This window comes from Urocitellus parryii, chromosome 5 (genome assembly GCF_045843805.1).
Source record: "Urocitellus parryii isolate mUroPar1 chromosome 5, mUroPar1.hap1, whole genome shotgun sequence".
NCBI lineage: Eukaryota > Metazoa > Chordata > Mammalia > Rodentia > Sciuridae > Urocitellus > Urocitellus parryii.
Genome location: NC_135535.1, coordinates 130,895,855 through 130,914,238, shown reverse-complemented (window position 1 = coordinate 130,914,238; position 18,384 = coordinate 130,895,855). Strand labels below are relative to the sequence as shown.

The following is an 18,384-nucleotide window of genomic DNA, read 5'->3' as shown; positions in this document are numbered from 1 at the left end:
ATGCAAGGAAAATATATTTCAAAAAAATGTTTTTCTCAGGAGAACAAATAAATGGGGATAAATACTGCATCATGAAAATCTAGGACATTTCTAGAACAACCAGTGCAACTAAAAATCTAGTATACCTGAGCTTCTCTTAATTCAACATTCAAAAAATTATTGGTAAAAATCATTGGACACCTGTTAACAGCATTCACAAAGGAGCAAAATCCATTTCCACAAGAATGCTCTGATTTCATTTTATTAACCAAGGCTGACAGATGTGCAGCCTACACCACAGTCTGATCAGATTTCCATGAACTAGAATAAAAAAGAAATTGATACAGAAGTACAGATTTTTCTTTATCCTGAAAAGATTCTCACTAAAAAGAAAAAAAAAACTCATACACAGGTATAATCAGAACATTTTCTGTTCCTAAATAACAAACAATAAAAAAAATTTTAAAAAGAGCTAACAACTTTTTTCTGTTTGGAAACATAATTACAAAGAATAACATAAGACTTTAACATAGAAAAAAGACACCTCCAAGTCAAGCCATGACACACATTATTAAACATGTTAAACTTTCAATGATATATTTATTTACACTTTAAAGAAATATTTGGAGTCTCTTTTTTTTTCTCAGCATACCTGGAGAATGATTAAAACTTCAGAGCAAATTAAGAATACATATTAGTCACTGTGGCCCATTTACTTATATGAATACCAAAATGTACAGCCATACTACATAAGTATGAGGATTAACAACATATTTTCTGTTCTATCTTCTTGTAACAAATGGAAACAAGTTAGGATAGGCTTAATAACCTTAATATAGCAACTAGCCTCCACAACCTATTTGATCTGCAGTTCTTGATCTGTGACTATCACTGCTACCTATAGCTAGCTGATTGTCACCTATGTATACTAATGGACAAAAATCACAGTGCTAAAGTAGTCACATTGCCTGCCATTTGCTGAACGCTTACTGTTCAGGCGCTTCCCACACAATATTCCTAATCTTTGCAAAACTACATAAGGTAGACATTATATCCTAATTTATAAATGACAAGATTACAGTTAAGGGAGGTAAGTGATTTGGTTTAAGACGAGGAAACTGGTGAGCATAAAAACAAATGCCCCATTCTGTCTTGCTCCAAAGCTGATTCTTCTTACTTAGAGAAGTAAGTTGCTTCCCTAGGCACCAAATGACAGATCTTACTGCATCAACCTTGTGCACTCAAATGAGTCACAGAATGTATAGTGTGTGATAGCTTTTATCTTGAGGTCAACGCACCTGAAAAGGAGGGATATGAGAGTATTTTTGTCAGTTCACCTTGAGGAATTAGAAAAAGTAACTCAAGTTTACTCTACTCTTGGTTACCTTGCAATATTTTAAATTAAATTAAATTTAAATATTCCTTTGTTATCTTATAACATTTTAACTTTACCCTTATCAAATACTTAAAGAAATTTTTGACTCAGTCTTACTGTCATGAAAAAATCTACTCTCCCATGGAATATGTGTTTAAAAGAATAATCAAGGTATTTTATTGAATTCATTTTAGAATATAAAAAACACCTTAAGTTCCCCTTTTTCCCCCAAGAATTACATTACTATATTTTCTCTCAAAAAGCACAGTGTCATAAGATCAGTTAGAAGCTAGTCACAAATTATAACTACATGGCAAAATGTAACTAGACTAGAATAACATAATAATTTATAAACTTATTTCAAAAATATCCTTATAAATTTAAATATTCCAACATTTTCTTGAATTCCTACATATTTTTGAGTACTATACAAGACTTTCTTTAAATAATTTTAAATGATTAAAGAATAAGAAATGGGAAAATGTGATATCTATTTTAACATAAATATTGTTCATCTCAAAGCCAATACTTTAATTGAGTTTTACAAAGAAGTTACCATTTAAGTTTGAAATGGCTCTTTATAAATCTTTTTAAAAAACCAGAACACAACAAAAAAAATGGAAAGGTAGAATGACTGGAATGAACCAAAGAACACCCAGTTCTACCTGTTTCTTCTTAGAGCAGGTTATCAGGGGCCTATCACCTATTATGGGTGCTCGAGAACGAAAGATGGTTTTCACATTTTGTGTGTGTGTGGTGCTGGGGATTAAACTCAGGGATTTGTGCATGCAAGGCAAGCACTCTACCACCTGAGCTATATCCTCAGCTCAGTTTTCACACTTTTAAATAGTTGAAAATAATAATGGTGTTTCATAACACACGAAAACTGTTCAAAATTCAACTCTGTCTTCATAAACATAGTTTTAGTGGAACAAAGCATAGTCATTTGATTGTGTATCAGAGATGAGTATCTGTTACAGAAAATGCATGTAGTTCTCACCACTCTGAAGCTTGGCAAACTACAAATCACCGTGACACAGTCAAAATTCAATCACATTTTGAGTACTATGTGTACTGTAACTTTTTTATATATACTAATATGTCAAAACAAGAAAAGTGGATTTTAAATGCTACAATTTTAAGGCATAGAGGAGATTATGTTATCAGTTTTATGGCAAAGCCTTTTTTTATGATGAAGTGACACTATAGCTTTGCTAAAGGACACAGCATATATTAGGGACATTACCACAGTAAGCACTCATAGCAATATTCCCAACTTGCAGGGAAGCAAGAGTAAAATAAATTAGAAAATTTACAATGAAATCTCATTGCAGTATAACTTCTTCATAAAATAAAAGATGAAAATGAGATTACAACCAACAAAGTGCTTATTTGCTAGCCAAGCAAGAAAAGGTATTTATCAATAGTGAATTAATTCAACCATGTTTGATCACATCAGCTGAAGAAATGTGTACAGAGAAAATAAACTTCTTTAAAGACTACTTTTCCAGGAAGAACAATTTCTTGAAGATTTGACATTAGAGGCAATGACAACACTCAATTTAAAATTAAAGCAAATAATTTTGAGCCATTTTCCTTGGCTTCAGATAAATCTGCATTTGTTACCAATATTGCTCACATGTTATTGTTAACTAAGGGTATCAATACCAAAGTATAAAGTGACTGAAGAGTTAGCCTCTCTGAATAGACTGCATGAAACTATTACAGGTGAAAATATTTCCAAAGAAGTTGTTAAAACACTAAAGAAATATAACTTGAAGTGAAATCTACCATATGTGTAAAGCTGAAAAAAAGTTTAAAAGTTAAAAGCTGGGCAAATAATAAAGTTACTAAATATTAACTTTACTATTCATCAGTATGTATTCTGCAATAAATATCTGAATTTACCATATATTATTAAACTAGTAGGGCCTGTGGTAAACCTCACTTATTCCACGGACTTAACTCATGGTCAATTTGATGCCTTAGCAGTGGCAAAGTTTTATTGTGGGGTTTGTTGTTTTATTTCCCAGGGATTAAACCCAGGCCCTAAAGCATGCTAGGTGTGTGCTCTACCACTATTATGGCTCCAAACCTTAACACTATTTCTTTTTTTTTTTTTTTAAAGAGAGAGAGAGAGAGAGAGAGAGAGAATTTTTTAATATTTATTTTTTAGTTCTCAGTGGACACAACATCCTTGTTGGTATGTAGTGCTGAGGATCGAACCCGGGCCACATGCATGCCAGGCGAGTGCGCTACCGCTTGAGCCACATCCCCAGCCTTAACACTATTTCTTAAGCTCTTGGATTTTTGAATGAGAAGAACCATCTTCAGCCAATAATATCAGAATGAATGCCTTAGAAATTAGTTTTCATTGTAGAATTGATAATGTTTCCTAACAAATTCAACCTAAAATGACAAGACAAAACAATGCTTACATGTGAAACTTACATTGCAGTAATGGCATTTCAACAACTAGTGTTGTTTGAATCACATGTAATGACACGTTACAATATTTGTGTGGGAACAGCACTCTCACAAATTTATAGCAGATATATTTTCTGAGCTCAAACTCTAGATCTTGACAAGTTTTTACACCATGATACAAGTTTAAAGGCAATTTCCCATATTTCAAAATCTACTTAAATGTGCAATGGAGCACTTCTACCTATCTTCAATTGAAAGTGACTAATCTGTGATACCATGAAATGTTAAAGGAAAACAACAAAGACAAAACTAACAGAACTTTATGAATGCTTTCCAAATGATGAATATGCTCAATTAAAATCATATGCCCGGGCTGGGGTTGTGGCTCAGTGGTAGAGCACTTGCCTTGCAAATGTGAGGCACTGGGTTCGATCCTCAGTACCACATATAAATAAATAAAGGTATTGTGTTCCATCTACAACTAAACTACAACTAAAAAAAATTTAAATCATATGCTCATGGGCTGATATCGATAGTTGACAGTATTTACCTGTGTGAAAAAACATTCAAAGTTAAAATCATAAAATCTCATTGCAGATCAACATTAAGAGGTGACCTTTAGCAACTGGTTTTACAAATTTGATAGGCAACACTAACATTCAACCTCAATCAAGTAAAATACTCTCATAAAAATAATTCCTTTGGGGCTGGGGATGTGGCTCAATACCATGCGTGTGGCCCGGGTTCGATCCTCAGCACCACATAAAAACAAAGATAACTAAAAAATGTAGTCATTTATTGATTTTTCTTAAACTTGGTTTTGAACCCAGGGGGCACTTTACTGACCTATATTCCCACCCCTTTTTAAATTTTAAAACAGGGTCTCTCTAAGATGTTGAGGCTGGCCTCAAACTTTCAATCCTTCTGTCTTAGCTTCCTGAGTTGCTGGGATTAAAGGTGTGGGCCACCATGCCTAGCACAATTATTATTCTTATCTTTTGAATTTTGCCAGTAAAAGTTTTGTGGATTTTTGTTTCCTCTCTTGTTACAAAGCTACTTACATAATATCTTTTATTTGAGCCAGGGTTGTGGCTCAGTGATGGAGCACTTGCCTAACATGCGTGAGGCACTGGGTTTGATCCCCAGTACCACATAAAAATAAAAACAAATAAAGTTATTGTGTCTATTTACAACTGAAAAAATATTTTTTAAAATAATATCTTTTATCTTATCTCTTGGTTCAACAATCCCAAAACAGTTACTATCAGGGGACCTTTACAGAAAAAGTTTGTGGCCCCTGTTGTAGAGTAATAAAGCCCCTTCTAGAATAGACAGGATAAATGTCCTTCATGTATGATCAGATAGTTTTCTACTACCTTTCCTATCTACTCCTTTTCTTTCTTTGTCCAATTGTGCTAGATGAGGAAAAAGGAAGGAAAAAAAAAAGGTAACAGAGAATTATCTTGAGAGGGACAATTATATGATTTTAATCATATTTGATGAAGATTTTAGGCTAAAAGTTGGCCAAGGAAAATTTGAATCAAGAAGAGAAAATGACATTTTATGCAAAGGGGAAAAGGTGTATGAAAACATGGTATAATGAAGAGGCCTGGAAAACAGGATGTCAGGCTCTCCGGGGCCTCATGTTAGGCTGAGGAGCCAGATTTCCTTCTTTAGGAGAGTCAAAAGAGGGTGAACTAAGGAAGGAAATTCAAACAATCATGAGCCAGCATGTGGAGAAATAGGTGTGAAGGAATTCTACTATGGCCCAGGACAGTTGCCCTCAATTGCAATACCTTATCTAATCTAGCCTATATGTGGATGCCATGGTTTACAGTGCTAACCAGACCATGATATATTAGAGGACAGTCAACACCTATTGTTTTCTGTAGACAGACAGACAGACACACACACACACACACACACACACACACACAATCCTTCTTGCACATATGCTCTGTGGTAAGCAGAATCCTAAAGGAATCTCTATGGTTCCCAGTCCTGGTGTTCCTACCCTGTACGGTGCACCGTTTAGGGTGGGCATGACCTATGACTAAATTCTAGCCAACTGATGATGACACAGGTAAAGAGAGTTTGTAGATGTAATATAGGCTCTAAATCAGTTCATATTGAGTTAATCAAATGGGATCTGAAGATAGCTGCTAGTCAAGGACCAGCAAAAACTATGGCACTCAGTCATATAACTGAAAGGAAATAATTATGTCAGCAATGTGAATGAGTTGACAGTAGATTCCCTTCCCCACCCAAGTCTGCAGATTAGAATGCACACTTGCTGATACCTTGTGTACATCCCATAAAATACCAATAAAATACCCTCAGCAGAGTACCAGCTTTATTGTGCCTAGACTTCCAACCTCCAGATATTGCTCTCCAAAAAACAAGTTTTTTTTTTTCTTTTAACAGTTTTACCACTAGTTTTCTCCTCTTCCTCCTCCTCCTTTTTTTTTGGGGGGGGGGGATGGGGTGGGTAAGATGTACTTCAGTTACCTATAAAACCTTTTTTTTTTTTGTCTGCTTGGCAAACGTCTATTCCTTGTTATATTCTCTTCCTTTCAGAGGTATCCCTAACCCTCCATGTTTCAGATAAAATGAAGGCCCTTTCATCTGTTTTCCCAGAATATGAACATTATATCACCAACACCATTAATAGTAGATTGTATGCTCAATGAAGGTAGGTATAATCATCTTTATACAGCAGGACCTAGGGTAGTGACTAGCTATAAAATTTCAGTAATATTTAATGACTTAAAGTGAAAGGAGATAAAGAATCAGAGGAAGTTAGAATGTGCAGAAAATTAGAAGTTATTTTGTCCAATTTCCTGATTTTTCTATTGCCTAGCTAAATATCTGCAGAGGTTGCCTTTCTGATTTTAGAAATAGTGTTTCTCTCCCTTTTACAGAGTAGGAAACTAAAAACAAAGAAGGAAAGAGATTTATCTACTCCAAGTAGTGAAGTTAAATTTTTAAAAAATATACTAACTTCGGGTTTAACACTTTCTACAGGGTTACATAATAACACATTATCACAAGACTATAACCTAGTAGGCATCTCAAAATTTCATAAAGTAACAGAAACAAATCTTTTTATGAAAAAATTCTACTATGAAAAGAAACTCTTAGAAATAACTTTTTAAGTATCAATTATATGAAGTATCAATTATATGAAAGATAATTTCAGAATTATATATTAGGGGGAGGAGCGAGGAAGGTGCATGACATTTAGTCAATTTTGTTGTAATACCAAGAATATCTTGACAACATAAGATAAACATAAAGGTTTATGGAGTATAACATCTGATATTGTCCTTTTCTAAGTGAGACATGCAAATGAAAACCTATTTACCTTAAAGATTCAGATAATGGTGTTAAAGTGCCATCTCCCCTATCTACTACACGAAAGAAATTCAATTGATCTCCTTCTCGGTATACCAAATATGTAACTTGTTTGTTGCAGGAGGTCTTCTCCCAGACCTCATCTCGACTGGAATCCATGTACTCAGCCATCTCCCTAAGTGGATCTTCCACAGGAACTACAAATGGAAAAATTGACAAACAAGCTTTCAATTTACATCAACTTTTGTGCGTCTCGATACAGTGATAGGATATAATGTGCTGAATTTGAACAACCACCTTGTGCATATAATATGTACATGACATTCTTTGGATAAGTATTTGGTGTTTTTACATTAATACAGCATTCTTGTGCTGTATTAATATGAAAGAAACAAAACACATCACTATGCTTCTATGTCCAAAGACCCTTTAACCAAAACAATAGTTTTGTATGTGTGCATGCGCGCGTGTGTGTGTGTGTGTGTGTGTGTGTGCATGCTATTGGAGTCCACATATTTGCTGATTCTATGACATCATTATCTATGGTTATTTTCACTGTAAACCTTCTCTTCCTATATTTTTAAATATTGAGTCCAACAATTAATAATTAAAAAGCAACAATAAACTTACTTTAGGCTAAAAAATAAAAATGCACACATATTCACAATTGGAAGACATATCTAAGAAATGAGAAGCACTTCCTCTTTCTAGTTTTATATAATGGCTGAGTTATTCTTAGATTTGTTTCTTTTTTGGAGGTGTTGAAGATTGAACCCAGAGCTTTATACATGCTAGGCAAACACTCAAGTAGACAATATAACTCAGAACAAGAGGGGTCATTTACTATACTAAATTAAAATGTGTGAATGGTCAATATGTTGTTTCTGAAAAAGATCCTCCCAGGACTCCAATTATCCTGAAAGGTATCCATGTGTCCAGATATGTCCAATCAGAGCACACAGAAGCCACTCTGAAGGCCCCCCAAATGGCAGATTCTAGTGGTCCACAGTTGTCCTCAAGTTAGAATGACAATCGCAGCCATCATTACAACCTGATCATCTCCACAATGTCCATTGATTTTTACCCCTGGTGGTGGGAATAGGTATCAAGAGATTGCAGGCTCATAGGATGAATGTTCCAGTAGACCTGGGAGTCTGTTTGAGGGGAAAAAAATGTGCCATGTCATGCTGCAAGACTATTTTTTCTCTCCTAAAAGAGGCAACAATTATGTAAGCTTCACAACTTTTATTTACTAACAGAATCACAATGTTATACTACTTTTTAAAAAGATGTGAGCCATGTGTGATGTCACATGCCTGTAATCCCAGCAATTTAAGATGCTGAGGTAGGAGGATTAAAAGTTTGAGGCCAGCAACCTCAGCAATTTAGCAAAACCCTCAGCAACTTAGTGAGATCCTGTCTCAAAATTTAAAAAGGGCTGGGGACGTAGTTTAGTGGTAATGTTTCCCTGGGTTCAATCCCCAGTACTAAATAAACAAGTGAAACCAGTGAAAAAAAAAATTAAACTCTGAATGTAATTAGGTAAAACATCAAAGATGTTCCCATATCCTAAATTCATATCATTACTAATAAAACATAAAAGTATAGAAATATAATAAGATTTAGCTTTTTTATAAAATAATTATTTAAATATTTTGATTAGCTCTTTGACAGACACAAAGTATATAAATATTTAAAAATTTTTTTCAAATAAGTCCTTGCCCTTTTTAAGTTTAGTAATGTTTTACATTACATTACTAAGAAGTAAAAATTAAGATATCAATATTTTAGGCTTGCTACTGCTGTTACTAAAGCCACATTGAAAACCTTTCCTGAATAAGTAACAGCATATATATATATATATATATATATATATATATATATATATATATGTTTATACTTGTCTTTTCACAAAAGAAAAGGCATTTGGATTTTATCAACTATAAAGTAATACATATGGACTTAGGGTACAATTTAATTCTAGAAAGGAAGTATTTGTACAATGCTAAATACTATTGGAATTCAAATGATAAAGGTATTTATTTGAAATAGCAAGACTAAATTAGCTTTAAATATGATTTCCTGTACATCCACAACACTGGGATCCTAACTGGAATAAAATACACTCCATGTTTATAAAAATATATCAAAATTGACTCCACTATCATGTATAACTAAAAAGAACAAATTAAAAAATGCAACAAAATATGATTTCTTGAATACATTATGGAGAAGTCCTAAATTTGGGTCAAGTTGTCTTTTTCACAAAGTTTTTAATGACACATGGTAGATAATATCAAGCACTTAATTTTTATAAAAGTTAATTCAATAAAGGTAAAATTATTAAAAACTTAATTTTAAATATTAAAACATAAGTTCAGTGCAGATTTTTAAATCACAAACATGGCACAGAAAGTTTAAGGGAAAATTATTAGGAAGACTTTATTACAAAGCTTCAATTATTAGAGGCACAGTGGGCAAAGGTTTCTGGGCCTATTTGTGAGCAGAGCTTCTTTTTTGTCTGACATTTCAGAGAGGTACCAGGAACAGTCTCTGCTCTTTGAGCTTCACAATGCCACCCAAGGATGATAGAAAGAAGGTGCTGGAAAGCTGACCAAGAATGACAAGGACCCAGTGAACAAATCTGAAGGCAAGGTCAAAAAAGAAGAAGTGGTCCAAAGGCAAATTTCAGTCAAGCTTAACAATCTAATCTTATTGGACAAAGCTACTCATGACAAACTCTGCTTGGAAGTTTCCAACTACAAGCTTACATCCCCAGCTGTGGTCTCAGAGACTGAAGATTTGAGATTCCCTGGCCAGGGAAACCCTCAGGACCTCCTCAGTAAAAGACTTATCAAACTGGTTTCAAAACACAGAGCTCAAGTAATTTACACCAGAAATACCAAAGGTGGAGATGCCCAGCTGCTAGTAAAGATGCATGAACAGGTCCAACCAACTGTACATTTGGAAAAATAAAACTTTATAAAAGCATTCAACTACTAAAAGCTAGTGATTGATGCCTTTCATTTCTGCTTTAAAAAATCTACATATTTTATATATAAATATCTTATATATGAAATATAAATATTATATAAACATATATACAAAACACTATCTGTATTACTAACACTCATTTTCATATACATATAAAATAATTTTAGTCCCAGTAAGAAAAAGTAAATACTTTCGTATTAAGTAAATACTTTTGATTAAATACTTGGGTTTAAAGACACATAGACAACTTTTAAAAGTACATTAACAAGGGGCTGGGGCTGTAGCTCAGTAGTAGAGTGCTTGCCTAGCATGCGTGAGGTACTGGGTTTGATCCTCAGCACCACATAAAGATAAAGAAATAAAATAAAGGCATTCTGTCCATCTACAACTACAAAATTTAAAAAACAATACATTAACAATGGAATTCACATGCCAGTAAACACTATTTAATTTATCTTAACATAATGGCGCAGTAAACACTTAGGGTTCTTATACTATCCTAAGAATTGTTACTATAAACATTGCTTACTATAAACATTAAAACTATTTTTTAACTCTAATTCTTAGAAAGTTCCTAATGTCAAGAGTGCTATTTAACCATTCCTAAAGTTACTATTTTTGTTTTTTCTAACCTAAGCAGTAGAACACCTTTCACAAAACCCCTCGAGGTAGGTAAGAAAAGGGTGGTAATAATATTTGTATTTTTTGTTGTTCTTGTTTGTTTGTTTTCTTAAAAGTACTGGGGATTGAACCCAGGGTCTTATGAATGCTAGGCAAAGTACTCTACCACTGAGCTATATCCCCAGCCCAATAATTCTATTTTTTAACCAAAGTTATGAAGCCAGACAGTATATAATTTGATATGTGGAAGTAATCTTGCAGTAGGATTAATACTTAACCTTAATTTATCTGGTTTGTAAAGAATCAAATAAAGAAAAGCCTTCCTCGAAATGAGGTGCACAAAAGCAGGAGGAGCAGGAGTGTTCTGAAGAGCTGCCTCAACTTGGTAGGGATGTGACCTACCTGAATCAAGAGTCAATGTGAACACTCCCAGCTCTTCCTGTGCCTACAATCTTCTTGTTAATCAAGTTTCTATCCATATCATCTTTTCCAAGGGCTCTTCCTATAATCCTACTTCCACAGACATTATCATATTATCTTGTTTCCTGAAAAGCACTTACAACCACTTGAAATTATATCAATTCTTATACATTTATTTGTGGCAGCGTCATAAAGCATGGACTTTGTCCCCCATATTTACTGCATTTGGGACATGGAACTAAGTATCACATATGCTCACTATATATTTGTTGAATAAATGAATGGTCTCTAGAGACCAACAACATTCTGAGAAAAGATTCAACCAAGGTCAGAAAAATATTCATAAAACCCAGCTGCATCAAAAACTCTGCAATTTTCCATAGCAATCATTAGCCCAGAAATTAAAGAATCAGTAGATAAAATAAAAGCAAGACTAGTATGAACCTAAAGGCAATGATAACATAATATTTAGACTATATCACTCCATTTCTTTTTCTTATACTGTGAGATTTATTTTTAAATCGTCTTGGATTGAATCAGGAGCCATTAGACTTTCTAGAATATATTTCAGAGTTCCAAGCTCTAAATACTTAGCTTATAAAGAGTAATGCCTAAAGAAACAAATGCGATTCTTCTAAGACCTAATAGCATAAAGGGAACTTGACTAAAAATGTTGACTTGAAATTTATTATTGTTAAATTGTTTGAAGAATATAATTTTCTAATTGCTATAATATATGCCTACCTTTTCTAGTATTTATAGGTCCACCACGCATAGCCAATACCAGCTTCAAGGTACAACCTTCTGAAATGCTGTGAATAGTTAACACAAAAACAAACTATAATCATCAAAATACTCAGTTTAAATGTAACACTAACTATGTGCTGGTTTATTAGCCATAGTACCTGCTCTATAAAATATAAAAAGATACAACAGTATTATTAAATATAAAATGTATTTGCTTGTATAAATAACAAAAATGGCCAGGCGCAGTGGCACAAACCTATACTCCCAGCAGCTCGGGAGGCCGAGGCAGAAGAATTGTAAGTTCAAAGCCAGGCTCAGCAAAAGGGAGGCACTAAGCAACTCAGTAAGACTCTATCTCTAAATAAAATATAAAATAGGCCCAGTGTCTGAGTGCCCCTGAGTTAAATCCCCAGTACTCCCCTCCAAAAAATGTTTAGAAGTTTTCATAAGCCTTAAATATGATTTGAAATTCAAAGTACTGGAAGGGAGTACTGGAAGTGAGTGTAATTATGTAGCTTAGTCTCTTCATGCCACATGTAAGGAGAAAGAGGCCCAGGTAAGAGGCTTGCCCAAGACCTGAAGTATTGGAAAGTGGCAACTCTATTCAGTATGGGAAAATAGCAAATCTACTAGGTCTCCTAACTCCCAGTACTCTTCCAGTACTCTCATTCTTTTGCTTCTTTTCTTAAGAGTAATGAATTATGTGAGAGGAAAGAGGAAAAGACAAAAAGCCAAAAAGTATGTTTGTAATCACTAGTGCACACAGGGTCGCTTAGTAACAGAAGCAGGGCTTAATGAGAAAAGATTTGGTGGAGAGCAATTCTCATATTCCTAGAATTTGTGAAAATGGAAGGAAGAGGAAACATGGCCAGATGAGAATGGGTCAATATTCAAAGAAAGAATCAAAGAAGGCAAGATGTATAAAGGTGGGAGATAAACAGCTTAACATGAAAATGAAAAGGCAAAACACAAGTATCAAAGGACAAAGATGGGGTAACGACCCAACATATCTATAGTTCAGAAATTTATAATGAAATCCAGAAATCAGAGCTATTCAGAAGAGAGATTAATCCAAGGATTCAGAAGAAAAACACCGGTATACAGAGTCATAAAACTGAATGCCTATGAGTCAGCTAATACGCAGTTACACTCACTTGTAATCATTCAAGCAATAATCATCTTCAAGTTCCATGTTATTCCAAATTAAGTGCTGCTGACAAATGGGAATACCTTAGGGGAAGGTGATAATAAAGAGTGTTAACAATTCAATAGCATCTCCAAATGAGTATGATACAAGCTATTCCATTAAAGAATTAAGTATACTAATAAATACATTTCTAAATTGAATGCTAGCTGCTTAGATAAAGTTTACAGAATCATTGGTAAAAATTATGGTTAAAGTATTAAAGTTAAATGAAATCTAACTTATTCACTTGAGAAGAGTATGTTTCAGTTCACTTTCTGGCCCTAAAACAATGTATAAAATCAGGGAGCCCTATGAAAGGCAAGATAGCATGAGTCATTCCTCAAAGAGTTTAAGGACTAAAAGATTGTTTTAATGCTGAAAAAGACAGTATTCATTTGGTTATATTCAGTGTTGAAAGTATCTTATGGTTTGGGTTTGGGATGTAGCTCAGTGGCAGGGAACTTGGCTATTAAGCCTCTGGGTTCCATCCCTTTTACAACCAAAAGAAAACAAAACTTAAATTATGGGAAATTTTTAATGTTGAAAATGATAATCCATAAGACATTTTCTTTACATTTCTTATGAGGTAAAAAGAATATTAAGGCAGCCAGGCATTGATGCATGCCTGTAATTCCAGTGACTTGAGAGGCTGAGGCAGGAGGTTTGAAAGGTCAAAGCCAACCTCAGTAACTTAGCAAGGCCCTTAGAAACTTAGTGAGACCCTGTCTCTAAATAAAAAATAAAAAGGGCTGGAATGTGGCTCAGTGGTTAAGTGTGGTTAAGTGCTCAATCCCTGGTATCAAAAAAAAAAAAAAGAATATTAAGGCAGATTATATGCTTGAGCATAATAATTCTAATTATCCACATTTAAATGTCCTAAGCAAGTTCAAATTATATTATTCAAGGAATGACCATTATCTAATTAATAGAACACTTAATAATACCAATATTGATGAAAATCTTTTTCAAATATCTCACATACTTGTCTTTTCAAGTTGCTTTTGCTTATGATACTACAAAATAAGTAGACCAGAAATAATGTGTTAGCTTTTACTACTATAAGCCAGGTACTATTTTATGCACTTGACCTATGTTATCATAACTTAACTGTACCAGCAAGCTTGTGAAGTGGGCACCAATAGACACCCCATTTCATAGGAGATAACACCCAAGAAAAGAGAATTGGGACACTGAGAGTATGTGGGGGATCAAAGGTGTGAAGAGTGCCTAAAGAGACTGCACAATCTTTATGCTCACTCATCTCTAAGAAATCAGCAAAAGTGTTGGCTGTCAGGAGATGTGAATATTAATTAAATGCTCAGCAAAAAGAAAATGCCAGTAAAAAAAAAGGTTTCTAAGCTAGAAATTATTTCACTCTGAAAGTATTATCATATTAAATATTAATGCACCAAGATCATCTTTTCAATCAAATTTCCAGAATTTCATTAGCGTAAGTAGACAAAGCAATTTGGGCAAGTAACACTATGTTTACATTCAATCAACATTTGGAACATTATTTTGTAACTGAAACTTAGAGCTGGATTGAAGAGACAGTTGACACTGCTTAAATACTACTTAACTACTTTTAGTAGACATAGCCATCCTTTAGCAGACAATATAATGTCCGTGATTGAGCTGGGTTCCTGACTGCTAGTTGTTGGATGACTGAGAAAAAATCATCAAGCTCTGTGAGCTTCAGCTTCTTTTCTTGCACACTGAAAAAGACTGGTGTTCCTCTACCATTAGCACTTTCTGAATCTAAAATTTATAAAACAAACCAATTCTGCTCTAAGACAGGGTTGCTGAATTTTTATTTTCTAAATCTGGCAACCTCAACAATTATTACAAGCCTAAGTCCAGAAGAATTTATTCTATAAAACAAATTTCCCGGGCTAGGATTGTGGCTCAGCAGTAAAGCGCTCCTTAGCATGGGCGGGACCTAGGTTTGATTCTCATCACCACATAAAAATAAAGGCATTGTGTTGTGTCCATATACAAAAAAAAAAAAAAAAAAAGATTCTCTCTCTTAACAAAAAAAATTCCCCGCCCCCCCAAATAGACTGCATACATACACATTTTTTTATTTATTTGCTTCTTTTTGTGTGTATGTGTGTGCACTCTTGGGAATAGAACCCAGATCCTTGCACATGTAAAGAAGCACCTTGCCATTCAAGAGTGTTTTAAAAGTTTCTTTCAAATGAAAATATCAATTATAAAAATAACCACTTGTGAAAAAAACAGACAATACAAAAAATTATAATGGAAAAAAATGTGCAATCCTAAATCTAGTAAAATCTATTTTTAATAGAATGGGATTGTATTTTGTAAAACTGTTTAGTAAACTTTTTTCATTTAATATATTGTATACATTTTTTCATGTCAGCAAAAATATACATTTTTTAAATAACTAAATGGGACTCCAAGTTATATTTCTGCCTTACATGATTTACCCAATCATTCTACTAAGAGATTATTTTCATCTATCCAATTTTTCACTATTATAAACAAATTTATGATTGCAAAAGTTGTCAGGATAAAAATGAAGTTGCTTGTATCAACCCTAACAACAATTAAAAAAGATAAATAAAAGCAGAAGGTAATGAAGTAAGGGTTCTCACACAATTGCCTGATGATAACTATTGCAAAAGATTGCCAGAATCACAAGCTTGCATAAAGGCCACCACAACCTTATACAAAAAATACTTCTGTAAGAACTTCTGCCAAGCAATTTCCTTGTTTAACCTATGACCAGCACCAACCTTATTAGAAATCTTATAAGAACTATGATTGCAAACTACTTATGTAATCCTTATTTCTGAAGTTTTAGAAACTTCCCCTTGTCTCAACCTCTTTGAATACATGCATATTTCTATTCTATTCCCAAATAAATTTAACTAATATTTAGAAAATCTCCCTAATTCCTTTTTAGGTTTACATGATTAAGCAACATGTGAATGTGCATGCATCTGAGAATAAATACATAAGTGTGTGTGTGTGTGTGTGTGTGTGTGTGTGTGTGTGTACACATATAATTTACTGCTCAGGCTGGCATAACAAAACACACAGACCAGGTGATTTAAACAGAAATTTATTTCCCACAGCTCTGGAGACCAGAACCCCCAGATCAAGGAGCAAGGCAGGTTTCACTCTGAGGATTCTTTTATTGGCATGAAGGCAGCTGCCATCTCATTATGCACTCTGGTGACTTTCTTTGTGTGACAGCAGAGAGATGGGGAGCTCTCTGGTGCCTCTTCTTATAAAGACACTAATCCCACTGTTTTAGTCAGCTTTTTCACTTCTGTGACCAAAAGACCTGACAAGAACAATTAGAGGAGGAAAAGTTTATTTGGGAGCTCATGGTTTCAGAGGTTTCAGTCCATAGATGGCTGACTCCATTCCTCGGTGCCTGAGATGAGGCAGAACATCATGGCAGAAAGTAGTGGTGGTGGAAAGTAGCTTGAAGCAATGCACCAAAAAGCAGAGAGAGGGCGAGCTCTGCTCAATAAAAACAAAATATATACCCCAAAGGCACATCCCTAGGGACCCACCTCCTTCATCAACACCCTATCTGCCTCAGTTTCCACTCAGTTAATACTGATCAGAAGATTAATTCACTGATTTAATTAAGGCTTTCATAGTCCAATTACTTCATCTCTAAGCCTTTTTACATTGTCTTACATATGAGGTTTTGGGGAACATATATTTAAACCATAACAATCATCATGAGGGCACAAAGCTTATGACCTCATTGTAACCCTATTTACCTCGGAAAGGCCCCAATTGAGGGTTAAGACCTCAACCTAAGAATTTGGTGTGTGTGTTGGGGGGACATAAATATTCAGTCATAACAGTATGTTTGTATATATATTGTAATGACTCAAAGGTGTTTTTTGTGTCTTTTTAAAGAATTTTTCAGACAGATTCATGTGAGAACATGTTTATATCTGCATCTAGAATAAACCATAGAAGCAGAATCAATAGAACTTCTGGGTAATTAAAGAAAAAGGGACCATAGATCCCATCTGTCAATGTTTTCTTCCAAACAAGAGAATATTATGAAGGGATATAAATCTATATAGAAACCCTGTCATAAAACATTATAACTTCAAGATAGAGAATGTACAAATTTCAAGATAATTGTAAATAAAAAGGGTCAATCACCCCATCTCAGTGCAGAATACCTCATGCTCCCACCCTTACAAGGTTAATTGAGAAAAACCATAGGTTAGACAGAGAAGGAAGTTAGTATTAGTCCTAAACTTGATTTAAAAAAAAAAAAAAAAAAAACACCACCAGAAGATAAAGGTCACCCTGGGTACGAACATTTACAAAAAGGTAGGTCGGGGCAATAATAACAATTTAAAGAAGCTTCTTTTTAAAATATTTATTTTTTTAGTTGTAGTTGGACACAATACCTTTATTTTGTTTATTTATTTTTATGTGGCACTGAGGATCAAACCCAGGGCCTCGCGCATGCTAGGCGAGTGCTCTACCAATGAGCCACAACCCCACCCCTGTAGGAGATTTAAAAAAAATTACAACAGATAAAAAGAGTAGCATGTGAAGCAGTTTCACTGTATATTAGCTACCAACTTATCAGACTCCAGTGAGACAGAATACTCACATGCTAGTTACAGGAAGTGGGATTTTACTTATTACACAGCTAAATCTAGCAACCTAGTACTCATCTCCAGTCAGTCCCTCACAAATAAGAAAAGCTGCCTGGGGCAGATGGAGACTAAATGCCCCACCTGGACTGCAACTGAGGGGCCCCATAAAGCTGCCTCTCCTGGGTTTTAAAACTTGGTTCTACATGACATTCTCAAGAACTGAAGGACATCCTGGTCCCTGAGGGCCTGGAACAGACCCCAGGCTTTTATATCCCCAGCATTATATAGCCATTTCTGAGTGCTACATGTGAGAAAGAGCAAAACTGGGTTGGTCCAAGGCTACTTACTTGAAGAACTTTCCTTCAAACCCCTTAGTGATTTGATGGTTAAAGGGAAAAGAAACAAAGGGTAAAGAGTCCTTCAAGACAAGAGAATATCACAAAATTGGGGAATTTACACCACCACCATAAACACCAAACCACAGGAAGATGTATTCTTATAGACCATTTATTTGATTTCTGGTCAATGCTACACTGATAGAAAATGCATCATTCAAACAATCTTTTTTTTTAAGAGAGAGAGAGAGAGAATTTTTTTAATATTTATTTTTTAGTTTTCGGAAGACACAACATCTTTGTTTGTATGTGGTGCTGAGGATGCCAGGCGAGCGC

The 18,384-nt window shown here is 34.4% G+C and overlaps 1 protein-coding gene and 1 pseudogene across 1 annotated transcript in view; one reads left to right on the top strand and one right to left on the bottom strand.

Moving 5' to 3' along the window:
- Positions 1-18,384, bottom strand: part of Zfand4 (zinc finger AN1-type containing 4) — an 88,664-nt gene that overhangs the window by 20,209 nt on the left and 50,071 nt on the right. The window contains exons 3-5 of the mRNA XM_026410864.1: positions 13,072-13,147; positions 11,915-11,982; positions 7,146-7,332 (exon numbers count right to left, since the gene is read on the bottom strand). Of these exons, the coding sequence (XP_026266649.1) occupies positions 7,146-7,332; positions 11,915-11,982; positions 13,072-13,147 (331 nt within the window). The remainder of the gene's footprint in view (positions 1-7,145; positions 7,333-11,914; positions 11,983-13,071; positions 13,148-18,384) is intronic.
- LOC113198204 (small ribosomal subunit protein eS25 pseudogene) lies at positions 9,708-10,077 on the top strand (annotated as a pseudogene).